General features: G+C 35.0%; 1 protein-coding gene across 1 annotated transcript in view; it reads right to left on the reverse strand.

Annotated features, from left to right (window-relative positions):
* The window catches only part of RXFP2 (relaxin family peptide receptor 2), a 94656-nt gene that overhangs the window by 8424 nt on the left and 70797 nt on the right, over window positions 1–15435 (reverse strand). The window contains exons 6-11 of the mRNA XM_074213197.1: window positions 11778–11849; window positions 9045–9116; window positions 8030–8101; window positions 7837–7908; window positions 4953–5024; window positions 1464–1693 (exon numbers count right to left, since the gene is read on the reverse strand). Coding sequence (XP_074069298.1) covers window positions 1464–1693; window positions 4953–5024; window positions 7837–7908; window positions 8030–8101; window positions 9045–9116; window positions 11778–11849 — 590 coding nt within the window. The remainder of the gene's footprint in view (window positions 1–1463; window positions 1694–4952; window positions 5025–7836; window positions 7909–8029; window positions 8102–9044; window positions 9117–11777; window positions 11850–15435) is intronic.

Below are 15435 nucleotides of genomic sequence, written 5' to 3' on the forward strand. Positions count from 1 at the left end.
ATTTGATATAAAATTCCTGTTTCAGGCTGCTAAAATGAAAAGGCAGTGGAGAGGCACATAGTATGTTTTAGTTGGCTGCAACATATTACAAATGACAAATTGCAGCAAAAAGTGATCCAAAAAGGTGTTATCAGAGATGTTTGTGACTGAACAAAAAAGACAACTATCTTATGGAGAAAGAGAAAGAGTAAAGGCCAGACAGCCTCTATGATTCACCAGTATCTTCAGAATATAGTCAGAACTCAGGGAAAACTCCCAGTACCCTTACAGTAGACTTGTTGGAGTATATGAACAAGAGAGGGATCTGTTAGGTAGGTAGACATAAAAGGTTTGTGATTTCTAATTGCTGGAGGTAGTTGTAACTACACTGGTGAGACCCTAGAAACATGCTCTGGAGCTGGGAGGGACATCAGATGCTATCTGGTTCAAAGCCTACTTTTACAAAATAGAAAAGTAAGTCCTCCTAAGGAGAAATGCCCAGGATTATACAGGGAGTTGTGACAGAAAAGGAATTTATTCCAAGGACCTAGGTCTCTAAAACCATCACCCTTTCCACTCTCCTATCCTCCTTCCTACAAATATTCTGAAGTACGTGACTATATTTTTTAGTATTTGTCTAGCAGATATGATATATGTATGATTTCCAATCACATTTTCAGAAAGTAAAGTGTATTGGATCAAATCCTAACTCTGACATTTAGTAGGATAAGGAAAGGAAGAAGCATTTATCATGGCATATTATCTATGTTTTATTAAGTTATATTTTTGTTTATTTTGTTAAATATTTCCCCAATTACATTTTAATCTGCTTTGGACTTTGACTCCATTGTGTACAGTGTATATGATTGTATGATTGCTGTCCAAGGTCAGTCTAAGGGTCTAAGAGTAGGAACTATTGTTGTAAATGAGGATCTGATTGAAGCACTGTTTTTATATAGGAGGAGGTGGCACAGTGGAAGGAGAACTTGGCTCCAGTTAGAAAGACCAGAAGTTAAATCCTGCCTTAATCACTTTGTAAGCTGTGTGTGATCCTGGATGAATCATTTAACCTCTTCTAGACTCAGTTTTCTTCATCTATAAAATGAAGACAATAATAACACCCACCTCATAGGATTATTGGGAGGATCAAATGACTTTTTATATGTGAAGTACTTTGTAAACCCTGAACGTATGACACAAATGTTAACTATTATTATTATACCCTATTCTACAATATCTTCCCACAATCCCTCAGGTGACTCATTTTTTCTCTCTGACACCATTTCATGCTGGTGAAAGTCACTGGATCACTGAAAGCACAGGAGATGTTTCAATAGCTCTAAAGCATGGCTTATTGATATGATGGTCAAATTTATGATATTTATAATATGCCTAAATTCCATTTGTTGTAGATTTCCAGGTAGCTTGAGTGTAGTCATCAGAGAGCTAGAGTTTGAGTCCAATCAAACCAAAACCCCACTTACAGCATAGAATTTTGATGGACATGGCATGGGTCTTATTTTCAGCTCTGATGAAAGATCTCATGCCAATGACAAAAAGATTCCCGAAGCAGGTAATGAAAGCTATAACCCAGACAAATATCCTCAAGATGTTGTTAGCCAAGAGGTCTTCAAATGAAGAAATGCCATCAGTTAAAGGTACACATATTCTCACGAAGGGAGCATAGGAGCAATACCGAAAATTTTTGAAATAACTAAAATCAAAAGAAAAAAATAGTAAGTGTTAGTATGGATCAAGACTGTAATGTGCCTGCTTGATATGTGATATCAATGGATTTTTTTCTTGAGGGGTCCAGACCTGTGAAAAGTTCCCTGGATCTTTGGAAACTCCTCATTGATAGAGATCACTAGCTTTCCTGCAACTTAGAGACTTAGAATTGCCTGGGTCAAGCAGAGATTAAATGAGGCATGCCTATGGTCATTGTATCAGAGTTAACCCTTGAATCCAGATCTCTCTAACTCTCAGACCGATCTGTCTTCTAAATCAGGTTACTTTTCATCATAAGACTATAAATTTAAAGTTGGAAGGGACTGTAAAGGTGTACAGCACCCTCCATTTTTACAGATGAGGAAACTGAGACTCAGACATTAAGTAAATTGCTCAGGGTAACACAGATATTAAATGTTTGAGGTAGAATTTGAACCCAAGTCTTCTTGACTCTAAATCTTGTACTCTAATTACCTCAACATTTTTATTCAGTTTATAACATTCATGTAATAGCCTAGTGCAATAACAATACATATGGTACAGGATTCAGAGGAAAGAAGACCAATTTTCAAATTTGTCCCTGTGATGTTTACCAGCTATTTAACCATGAGCAAGTCCCATCTTCTTTAAACCTTGGGGAACTGCTTAAAATGTAGATACTAAATGATAGACCTGGCTGGGATCTGCCTTAGTAGAAGGACATCCACACCTTAGAAATCACAAATTCTTGATATATAAATGCATATGCTATTTATCAAATACTTGTTCTTTACAATAAAGCTGCTCATTTACCACTACATTATCATTATCAGCAGTGTTCTTATATTATTGATGAAGTACATAGAAGCTAACAGACTTAGCCAAGGTGACTTTGGTGGAGTGAGGATTCAAAGACTGAGGGATTCTAATTTGCTAATCCTCACTGCCTTATTTAGTCACATAATTAGGGTAGATTCTCATTATGAAGCTGATCTCTTTTCGATATTTGGCAATTTGAGAAGCACAAAGAGAGAGGCTCCTTTTTAAAAACTCCATCTTTACAAGTTATGCATTTGCATTTAGTTATACTTTAGCTTAATAACATCAATGCACTCACTTTAAGGAAACTACCTTTTTTCCTTGATAATGATGGGGTGGAAAGTCCTCTGAGAAAAAGAAAAGTCTGGGACTGAGGAGAAATGGCCATTTAAAATATTGATTTTTGGATTAGGACCTTAAAAACAAGAAAAGCTTATTTTAGTTTGTTATATCGATTCATTTTCTAGGTAGAAGCTGGGTTGGGGGTACATATGACTCATATTCACCACCAAACCCATGTCTTGAATTTATTATATATCATCCTGTCTATTTTTCATTCTGCCTTTATCTTGACCTCAGTATTTATTCCATCTTTCTTCATAAACTGATTCAGTTTTAAAAATTGTCACCCATCTCAAACAGTTGGGAAACAATGATTTATATGGGCACATATAAACCTTTGACTCAGGGATTTTTACAGTCTAATTTTAAATGCTATATCTAGCTTAAGACACTTTTGTATCAGTTTGGCTTCCTTTTTCTTCCTTTTAACCTCCGGCAAATACAAAATCTTTCCTCTTGGTTCTTTTATAATCCCTGTACACGAATCCCACCCAGTAAAGGTAAATCCTTTGAAGGCAGGAATTATTTTTTTGTATACCTTGTGGTTGACTGACACATAGTAGGCATTTAATATTGCCTAATGTGTGATGAATTAAATTGAATCAAATAGATCCTGCCAGATGGCTTTTTTCCAGTTAATTTCCCTCACCAGTGTAATTTTGCTGACATTTAAAGATGGAAACAGAAGGGGAAATGGACTGTGTAGATGTTAGCAGATTCTATGCAAGGAATTGAGGACTTCAGCAATTAAATCACATAAAAGGCCAATAAATAGACTGTTAATTGTTATGCCCTTATTGACATGACTCTTGGGTCAGTGTTTAAAATGGCAACTTCATCTAGTTCCAAGAAGTTTGCATTTCTGAGAAAATGCTACATTCTGCCTGTAACAGGACATATTCACCTGATAAAGCTTTAGTAAGTGGAACCTAATTTAAAGTTATTTTATTTTTATGCCACCACACTACAATAGCATAGGGATTTAAAGTTTGCAAAGCAGTTTATACACATTCCTTCCTACATACAAGCTCCTAACTGTGTGACTATAGGAAAATCAATTTGCTTATCTGTTAAGTGGTAGAAATAATATCTTTACTATCTATTGCAAATCATGAGGTAGACATTACAGAATCTATTATCACCATTTTAGAGATGGAGAAACTGAATTGGCCAGTCACATAACCATAAGTATCAGGAGTAGAGCCCAGGTCATCTTGATTAAAGGTCCAATGCTCTAGCATTGGACTTGAGTGGGTTGAATAGATGACTTCGTGAGAAGCAGTGATGCAGTGGAAAGTTTATTGACTTTTTGTTAGAGGATTAGAGTTCAAATCCCTGTTCTGCTACTTTTTACCAATATGACCTATAGTAAGTTATAACCTTTCTGAGACTGTAGTTGATCTATGAGGTTTTATGGCTCTATCTGATCCCATTTGAGTACAAACAAAATGTTGTCTATCTTGTTCATCTGATAAATTTTGATCTTAGACTTGTTTCTTCTAATTTTTATGAAGATGCTGCAGAATTTTTGAAATGATGAACATGGATATAGTACCTTGCTAATGAAAAGTGATTGAATTAAGTGGCACTGATGCCATTTACAATATACAATTCACTCAAATATCCTAAATTATTATAATAAAGGATTTTCTCTATAACTAGCAGTAATCTACATGTGGAATTCATAGGACATCTTTTTTTCCTCTCCGAGTTCCTATTTTAGAGCAGTTAAGTGCTCATCCATGTGAGAAGAATTAATTTTTCTAGTTCACCTGAATAGTGTGTTTAGTCTGTGACCTTATCTCACGTAATGTATGGCACTTAGATGTCCCCTACATTTAATGGACTTCAGATGGATGAACATCTTGTATCCAAACAAAAGTTTCACTGCTGTTGGCTCACTATAAAATTGAGATCTATTTGAACAGAGTCCAAATATTACAAAATTAAAAAGTTCTTAATGAAAAATATTTTTCTTCCATAGAAACACAATGCAATTATAAATAAGAGATATAGCCCATGAGGAAATTCAAAAACATTTCTGCGAAATGTCCACATGTCTTTTATATATGTTTTATATATATACATAATACATATGTACATACATGTGAGAAAGGTTCCTCATGTGTTGAAACATTCTTGTGTTTATATTTGGAATCTCTATCTTTTCCAAGTCCCTGGAAAATATGGTTAACGTATTTATTAGCTGATAAATTAGAATTTTGGTTTAAAGTGATTTCTAATTTTCCTCTTTGTTTTTTGGTGGTCCCCAACTTTACAATCTACAGAATGAAACATTTCAAAACTATAAAGTTAATACTTAAATGTAAAGAAACCACTTTAAATTCATGTTTGTATACACACACACACACACACATACACACACATATATATATATATACATATGTATGGACATGTTTATATATTCAAATGCATACACATAAGATCTTTATGTTTCTTTTTACATATCAATAAAGCTTATGTTTGTAGTTGTAAGCAAGCCTAATTCTGTTCCTGTGAAATCTCTGGCCTTGTCACTTAAAAGCAGATTGACATTGTAGGGATACTTTTATACCTTTTTTTTGATAGCTTTTTCAAAACCTATTTTTCCCTTTTATTTTATTTACAATCAGTAGAATGTAACCTTCTTGAGGGTAGGGACTAATGTCTGATATATAATAGGCACTTAAATACTTAGAGAATTAAAAAGTTTCAACATCTCTAAATCATTGATCATGTAATTTTCTAGGAGAAACTGCAGAAGATCCTGAGATAACCTGAGATAAGACTTCTTACTTCTCCCCAAGTGAAATGTCATTGAAGTGAAGATGGTAGGTAAGGTGACTGAGGTCCAACTTCTTAATCTTTTTCTGTATTGGGGTTCTACATTAATAATAATCTAATAACAATCTAGTTTTTAGAAGTAGCCCTAATTCAAGATTACAAAGGTCTTCTGAAATCTCAAGATTCCAAGAATCCTAGACATAGTGAATAAGGTGGCATAGGGTATAGGTGCCAGAAAAACAATTCATCTAAGATGCCTCTTCTTCATAAAAATTATCCTCTGAAAACTTCCAGAGTCATCCCTTATGGAACTTATTTGATACTTCATCCCCTGCCACTTCCAAAGATGTATAAAGAGAGTCACTATGGAATAATAGGTTTAGAAAATTCCTAAAGTCATTCCCCACAATTACGAATGGGAAATTGTCAATCAAAAGAGGCAGAAACCTTTTTTATAAAAAAAATAGGATTTGATTTAGATAAAAGAACCTGATTCTCACTTTACCTATACTTTACTTCACCTAAAGATGTCTTTTTACCCAGTGAGGAAGATATAGTTCAATCAGTTTGACTCTTTTAAAGGCAGAAAGGACATCTAAGGGAGCTATTTAGTTAAAGTTACTAAATAATAACCCAATCCCTTTGACTTCTAGGTCTGCATGGGGTCCTCCTATTCAACTTCCTTTTTTTTTTTTCAAAGAAGCTACTTGGTTTTTTTCTGATGAGCAAACATTCCTGTATACATAAATAGACTCCTGGGAAGAAATCTTGTGGGGAGAAGAGAAAAAAGTTGCTTTTCATTAAGCCCAACGATTTCTGTTCTGTTCAAAGATTTGTGAATTCTTGGACTCAGATCTAGCATTAATTTCTGACAAAGACTTCCAAAACTGGTCCTTCCTTTGTGGTCATTGTCAGCAATGTATTGTCGATCCTTTGTTATCTCTTGAAGTCTGTCCAAATTCATGTTCTATATAGTTCATGACTTCAAGAGATAGCAGAGGATAGAAGGATCTGGAGATCTCAGGTCCATGGAGTCACAAAGAGCCAGGTACAACAACAACAACAACAAAAATGGTCTTAGAGAATTGCCTTGGGACATTGAGAAGTTAAATGACTGCCTGTGTGATGAACATCCCCTTCCCTTTTCCTCATTCTTCTAGAAGTATTGACTTTCCCTATTAGAATACAAGCTTCTTGAGGATATAGATTATCACTATAGATAATTATTTTCTAGGGGAAACTATCTATAGATATTATCTATACATAATCTCTATTTTGATTTTTCTAATTGGATCCTAGCAGAGTATATGCTTTTTCATTCATGCCTTCACTTTTCAGAGGTAGGATTTGAATCCAGATTTTCTTGGTCCTAAAGTCATCTCTCTATCAATTATATCATATTGATTTTTGATAAGAACTGCGGAGAACTGAAAGATGTTATCTTAAAATATAGATGCAGAAATGCATCCAGCTTAGATAGTGTATTTATGGGTCCTACACTATGGAAAGAAAATTTGACAGCTCAACAACCTTTCTGGAAAAGAGAGCGGGAAATAAAAGGAGGCACAGAAAAGTTGTAAGGTCCTTATTATATTGTAAACTCCTTGAGGGCAGGGATTGTCTTTTGCCTCTTTTTTTTGAATTTTCAGGGTTTAGTACAATGCCTGATACACTGAAGAAACCTAATAAAAGTCGATTGTTAGCATAATTTAAAACCTTCTCTGGATGAACTTTTAAAAGGCTAGAAAATGGCAGTTTCTTAATTTTTATGCAAATAAACCTTGTGGTTTTTTTAATTGACTGAAAAGAATGAGACACTGACTATTAGATAAATATTCAACACTTCTGCAAGGTGTTGTGGGAAGGAGGTAATTTATTTTTAGTAACGTTACCATTCTGAAATTATAACATGCTTCATTCTACTTTGTGAACTACAATGAAGTTTTCTACCTGAACTTGGTCTTTAAGAAGATTTCTTTAGTTTTCAAAGATTCAAAAGATCTTTTTTTATAGATTTAGTGGGAGAAAGAATTTTTAGACATTCAATATATTCTAGATGATAATGATGCTACTCATTATTGTTTTTTGATCAATGAAAGACTTCACAATACATTATGTAAAATACCTACTTAAAAAGCATGTTTTTTCAGCTACAATAGCATAGCCTCAGTAATCATGATGAATATATTAGAATATCTTACTCACAGAGATTGAAGATATTTTAGGCTTTCAAAGTGGTTTTCATCAAGGTAAGAAAGAGGATTATAAGATAGATTCCTAAAATAAAGAGAAAATAATAAAGCCTTAGCAGGAAGTGGGGGAAAAAAGGCACATTATTAGAAAGTTCAACATGAGACCATTAAATCTGATTCTGAAGGGGAAAAAAGTTATTACTTACAGTTTTTGTAGAAATTTCAGGTCTTTAAATACATGGTGGGGTAAGTCCATGATCAGGTTGTTAGATAGATCCCTAGTAGAGAGAAGGAAAACCATGGCAAATGGGTGTCAATGCATTAAATTGGATTTGGAACAAATGGGGCAAAAATTCTGGAATAGTTTGCCATTTTCTTCTCCAGCTCATTTTACAGATGAAGAAAATGAGACAAACAGGTAATGTGACTTGTTCAGGATCACAGTTACTGAATGTCTAAGGCCAGATTTGAATTCATGAAGATAAGGCTTTGTGACTTCAAGTCCAGTATTCTTATGAATTGCACCACCTAACTGCACATAAACATAAGAGATATAGGTCAATATTTATTTTCATGGCAGATCCTGAATACCTATGTGACATTAGACCAGGATATTTCTAATTATTAAGTGTCTGAGACCAGATTTGAACCCAGGTACTCCAGACTCCAAGACCGGTGCTTTATCCACTATACCACCTAGCTGCCCCAGACCAGGATATTTATAACAAAGCAATCACTAGAAATTCAGTCACTAGAAATTTCTGTACCTGAATCAAGTGATTCAGTGATTGTTTAGGGTGAAGCAAAAATGAATGGTATCACCTGGAGTGTCTATTAGTTGTAGTCAATGTGGCTTGGTACAGGATGAAGAAATAAAGAGGATATGAAGAAAGAGTTGGAAGAAAGAGGAGGTGTCCTGAGATGAGGCTCCTATATAGACTACTGGGGATAGAAGGGGCAGGGGAAGAAGTGCACCCCAGGATGGTGCAGTTGGTGCCTTCTAAAAATTTCCAGCTTAGGACAATAGCCCATCAGCCCCAAACTAGTTATGACTCTGATTTTGAATACCCAATGCTGAATAGGACTATGATCATTAAGAAGGGAAAGGTGATGAATATAATATATCAGCAGCTGTACCAGTCATTCCAAATTCCTGCATATAGTACATACAATTTGTTTTTATAAACTTTAATATTTTTCCTAGTAGTTACTGCTACTTACAGTTCTCCTAAATTTTTTAATGAAGAAAATGTCTTTTCTGGAACAAAGTCAATTTGATTTCTAGGAAGAAACCTGCAAGACAGATCAAGAGTCATTATTGGTTATTTTTGTATGCTGTCATAATTAGATCATTCTGTGAATTGTCATAGATCCAGGACTAATTTAATACTTCTTTTGAAGGCCCATGGAGAAGGAAGCCCACTCAAGATAGAATACCAATAAGTGCTGTTGTCTTGTCTTCCACAAGTGGTGTTTGCTGTGAAAAGAACATCTGTCATCTTCTCCCCCAACCAATATTGCTAAAGGAAATGTGATTCAAAATATGGAGTGTGATTGACAAAGGGAGGAGCATTTGAACTTTGAACATTGGTTATTTTTATAATTGGTTTGTTTTCAATATTATCTCAGAGATTTTCAAAAAGAGCTGAACCCTGTTGCTAGAGGTACTCTGAAGAAGATACTTTTCTTTAAGAGAAGTGACAAAAAAACAAAACTGAGCCCACTTTATCCTCTTGGCAATCAAGCAAATTTTAAATTCTGAATAACTCATTTAGCATTTTCTGTCTCTTAGGCACTAGTTCTCCTTTCCTAAGTAAAGGAAGGAAGAATAGTAGGTAAGATATATCCCATATTCTCCCTATTTCATATTTTTTTAGGGTAGCAGAAGTTATTATTTGTACTTTGTAAGTAGAATGCTCTTTTTGCATGCAATTTTATATTAATGCCATGCAAAATGGTAATAAGGACTCTTTCTAGAGTATTTATTTCAAGAACAGAGATTGTTTTCCTCTGAATGTTTCCATGTGACAGCTTCAACCATTATGTTCTCTTTTTGAAATTCTTTAGTAACTCAGTGAAATCACGGTTTAGTGCTCTGAAGAGTTAAGGAATGACTTCCTAGAAAATGTATTTGGAGCACTGAAACTGAGTTTAGATCTAGACTCTTATGCATAATTTCGATGAGAGAGGTTGCACCTCATAGTGTGAATAGGGTACTTAAAGTGAGGAAGCTGTGTGTTCAAGTCTCTCCTTAGATATTTCCTAGCTGTGTGACCCTAGGCAAGTCCTTTAATCCTATTCAATATTATTTGTAAAATGAAGATGTTGGATTCAGTGACTTCCAGGTCCTTCTAGCATGAAATCAATGATCCTGTGATTCTAGATGTATATTTTAAAAAACCCACTTCTTTTAAATAATTACAACCTAGTAACCAAGCAGAAGCCTGGATGGATTCATAGTCAATGTGAAGATTCTCTTTCATTACTGTCTCTAATGATAATAATAATAATAATAATAATAACAATAACTAGTTTTTATACAAGACTTTAAGGTTTGCAATAATCCTGGGAGGAAGGTGTTTTTATTATCCCCACTTTACAAATGAGGAACTGAGACAGAAAGAGCATAAGTGACTTGCCTATGATCACACAACAAGTGAGCATTTTGAGAATTGATTTAAACTCAGGTCTTACTGACATAAGGTCCATCACTCTGTCCACTGTGCCACCTAGCTGCCTACTCATGCTGTACTATGGCCCATCTGAATGGCAGAGAAAGACACTATAATGAGGGCTATTAAATGATAGCCATGAAGATCAGAAGGAAAAGGGGCTAGCTCCTCAAACTAAGTTCCATAGATCAGCTTGGCCAAGTTTGGGGCACACACATCAGTTATGTCTGTAATATTCTCCCTCCCCACCTTCGTGTCTTGACTTTCCAAAGATTTAGCTCAAGTTCCCTTTTCTGCAAGCTGCTTTATTGATCCTTTTTACTATTAGTGTCTTCTCTATGATATGATCTCACATATATATGGACACTTTGAAAGTCTCTCTTAAGATCTTTGGGATTGATTGGGTAGCATGAGAGACACTGGCACAGGACTGCCCAGCAGGTGTGCCCTCATCAGAAAGAGGCTGTGTTTTGTGAGTAAGGCAGAAGGGATGCAGTCCAAAGGAAGCAAGATGGGCATGTTTAGATAACCCACATAGTTAACATGTAGTTAAGAAGAACTATTTGTGCCCAGCCTGTGGTAGAGCATTCTAAGCTCATATTGGTCTGATCAGCCACAGTCGGATACACTATAACTTTTCTCTAATGTAATGATGTCATTTTGGACTTTTTCAAAAATGGACAAGAACCAACCACTATATATATATATATATATATATATATATATATATATGAAAAAGTATATATGTATAGATATATATGTGTATATATCTATATATATTTGTAAAATGTTCATAGACATATATAAACATACACATACATACCACATAGATACGCTGCATACACTCATATATATAATAAAAACATATGAACTCACAATGCAGATGTATACATGTACATGTATATGCACATGCATATGTATATGTATGTGTATATGTATGTGTATATGTATGCATATATCTATATATTCATATATGATATAAACAATTTTATAAATAAAACGTGAACTTCTTGAGGGCAGCTCTTTTCTTCTCTTCTCTTCTCTTCTCTTTCTTTGTATACACAATGCTTTGTATAGCGACCAGCAGAAATTAATTAAAACTTTTGGATTCACTGACCAAAAGCAACAGAAAATGGGACCTTACATAGAGTTCTAAATGGCTAGCAAAATCATTTCAAAGTCATTTTCCAGTTCTAAACTGTAACTGAAATGCAATTTTTTGTTTTTTTAATTTTTATTCAGTATTTGTATTAAATTCACAAAAAATCTGTTATGTACTTACAACACAGTGAGCTCATCACATGCCCGAAAGGTAGAATTCATTAGGGATTTAATCTGATTGCCTTCCAAATCCCTGAAAACCAAGAAAACCCATATATCATATCAAGGAGCTGAGGAATCTAATTCTGAGTCCCTGCCAGCCCAATCCAGGCCCATTCTCCCTCCTTCCCTTTCTAGGCTCTCTTCCCAGTTGCTGATGGCAAGGTTAGAGTGATGAGCCCCCTTGATGCTTCGCCCTTGAAGACAGCATTTAGCACTTTATTTCAAGAACAGAGATTGTTTTCCTCTGAATGTTTCCATGTGACAGCTTCAACTATTATGTTCTCTTTTTGAGATTCTTCAGTAACTCAGTGAAATGACAGTTTAGTGCTCTGAAGAGTTAAGGAATGACTTCCTCCATTTCAGAGGACTCCCTTCTTGCCTTTCAGTCGATGAGTTATTCACACTTCTACTCCTCCCCCATACTATAGAGCCAGCCCCACTCCCATTTAATCCTTTACAGATTTGAAGACAGTTATTATGCTTTCACTTAGCCTGTTCTTCAGACTAAAAACCTCCAACTCCTTTGTTCTTTCCTTGTAGGACCAATTTGTTCTCTTCTGGACTCTCTAATTTTTCTATGTCACTCCTAAAATGTGTTTAAGATAAACACAGTAATCTCATAAAAGCCTTAGCAGCACCAAATACAACAGAAAGGGTGCAAGCTTATTTCCAGACTGTGTTTCACCATCTTTCTGTTAGCACATGCAAGTGGTAAAGGTAGATTTCTTAACAAAAATAGTGGATTTCTGTCTTTTCTGTCTCCTATTAAGTCTGGGTTACATGTGAATACTGAAGGTCATCTATGAATGACCTACAGTCTATATATGAGTATATATATATATATATATGTATATATATATATATTTATATGTATGAGTGTATATATGTATATGAGACTATAGGTCTCTTCTTTCTGTTGTTCTTGTTTAGCCAGCCTGGAAGTAATCTGAGGTTGCAAGGTTTCATATCCTCTAGTTGTGGTCATAAGAGACTTCTGGTAGGGCATTAGAATGGTTGGGCAAAGGTTGGAGATAACCAGCCTGCTACCTATCTCCCTTTCCCCAGAAAACAGATATAGAGCTAGAGGGAATATAGTTCATAAATATAGAGCTGGAAGGAAAGTCAGAGGTATTTAGAACAACTCTTTCATTTTAAAGCTTTGCCAGAGAGAAGTGACTTGCCCCAGGTCACATAAATGGTAAATGACAGAATTGAGATTTGTGGTTCAGTTCATTTGCCTTCCAGGATCTAGGCTTGAACCCTTATTCAACTATCTTGTGTGACTTTGGGCAAATCACTTGCTATGTATATGTGGTCCATCATCTGAAAAATGGAGATATGGGAGTTAGGTTTTAGAGATGACCAACTTGAAAAAACAATCAGCTTGGCAGGGAGAAAATGACTGGTAGCTACCCATCATTATTTTTATGGATGAGTACCAAGGCTTTAAAAGCTTAATGAGAGTTCTCTTGAGGCTCCTTATATACTGGTATGGTGTCAACTTCTCCTGGGTATTTGTGATAAGGGTTTCAAAAGTAGAGTATGAAGTAGGCAGAAAATGGAGTGTGGACAGAATTGATGTTGTGGTCAGTGACTGAGTTGATTCAGAGTTTAGTAGTATGAATCAGAAAGAATAGTAATAGTGAAACAGTGTTAAGTGCAATTGAGTAAGGATATGTTGAACTAAGGATCCTGGGAAATTTCTGAGCAAATTTTGATGTGGTTCCCTAGAAGGTTGGGTTTCCCCTTAGGATGAACTTTGATTTAGAAAGTCTGGGAAGAGTGAATATAAGACTCCTAGAAATATGTGTCTATTGGGCCAACTGAGAAATTGAATAAATCCTCAGGCATAGTGTTTCCCTAGCTAAAGTGATTATAGTATTTGTTTAGAAAGAGGAAAGAATCTCATTATAGATGTTGTACATTTGAATGGCATGATTCTGAGCCCCTGGTATCTTTTAGTTGGGGAAAAGTTTCCTGGGGTGAGGATAGTAGTACAAGGAGCAACCTCATCTAGATCTTGAACAAAAATTCAGATCAATGTGTGAGTGGATCTTTAACAGTTGGATTGGTTGATTCCTAGGTCCTTTCCAGCTCTTGATACTATGACATTAAAAAAGTTCTTATTTTTATAAAACTATTTTAATACTGTATATATATCTTCCAAGTTATTATTATAATTCAGTTGTTTTTCAGTCATGTCTGACTCTTTGTGACCCTTTTTGGAATTTTTCTTGCCAAAGTTTGCTATAACCTTCTCTAGCTCATTTTACAGATGAAAATGAAGAAAGAGGTAACTTGTCCAGAGTCACAGAACTACTAAGGGTCTGAGTTCAGGTCTTCCTGACTGCAGGCCCAGCACTCTATTTACTGTACCTCTCAGCTATCCTTGAGCTCACATACCTATATAGGAAAACACAAAATGAAAGTTAAAAATGGTAGGAAGTAGGTTTCCTAATGCAATGATGTATATTTTATCTTATAGTTACCATTAAGATTTGGTAGAAGAATACTCATAATCAGAAAATAGGACTATAGAAGAATATAGCACTTCAAAAGAAACCAAATTGGACTTTTTTTTAAAAAGGTGATTAAGTAGTATTGTATATTTCTTACTCATATCAGAAAATCTATGAATCAGAGTGAAAAGCATAGTGGAGATCATTTGGGTGAGGCTCAATATAGAGAGAAGTGAAATCATATTGTCTTGGAAATATGCCATAAACCACTAAGTGGAGGAAATAACATAGGTGAGAAATTCAGGAAATGTTTTATAATTTTGGCAGAAGGGATTGCTATAGTAGTGATGAGGGACTTCAACAATCTGGACATCTGTTGTGGTCTTCTGTCTGCCAAAAACAGAGTAATTGATAAATTTTTAACATGCTTATAGGAATGATTTTATTTTTCAAATGATACAGGAAGCAATAAAGGAAAACATCATTCCAGAACAATAATGAAGAAATTGTCACTAAAGTAGAAATGATGAGAACCTTAGGGAGAAAGAAGCAAATATTACATTTGTAGGATTTATGATTGAAAATAACAGGAATGCCAGGCACACTTCTGTTCACACCCTAGATCTTAGGAAAGAAGATCAGAGAAAAGGGGTGGTTAAGTTCTGCGGCTTAATATTCTATAAGGATAGTTGAATAATAGAAGAATAGGAAACTCTCATGAATGTTTCATCAAAGGTATGAGTTTCCTTTCTGTATGTATTTCCTACAGGTATCTCTCTCCATTTGCTCACTTTATTCACACTAACTCATTGTGTGTAACTTTCCCTGTGTGTCCATTCTTCCAATTGATATTGTATGTATTTTTGGGAGAGTATGCCCTAGGTTTATCATGTGTGTGGGATATTTTGTTGGTACTTTTCTTACTACATTAAATTTTTTTTTAAAAAAACTAATTTTGTCTCTGGATAACAATAAAGGTGAACCCACTGGTGGAGGCTTGTCAGCTATTGTTCTAAAGGATGAAGACTCATAGGTACCTTGAGACTAGCTGTCTGCTGGAGGATGATGTAAATTGTGTGTTTGCAAGTGGGATGAGGAATTACACTGTGAAACTCATTCAGGATCTTCATCTTGGATGCTCTAGTGCCATAAGAAACA

The sequence above is a fragment of the Macrotis lagotis genome, chromosome 1, assembly GCF_037893015.1.
Source record: "Macrotis lagotis isolate mMagLag1 chromosome 1, bilby.v1.9.chrom.fasta, whole genome shotgun sequence".
Classification (NCBI taxonomy): Eukaryota; Metazoa; Chordata; class Mammalia; order Peramelemorphia; family Peramelidae; genus Macrotis; species Macrotis lagotis.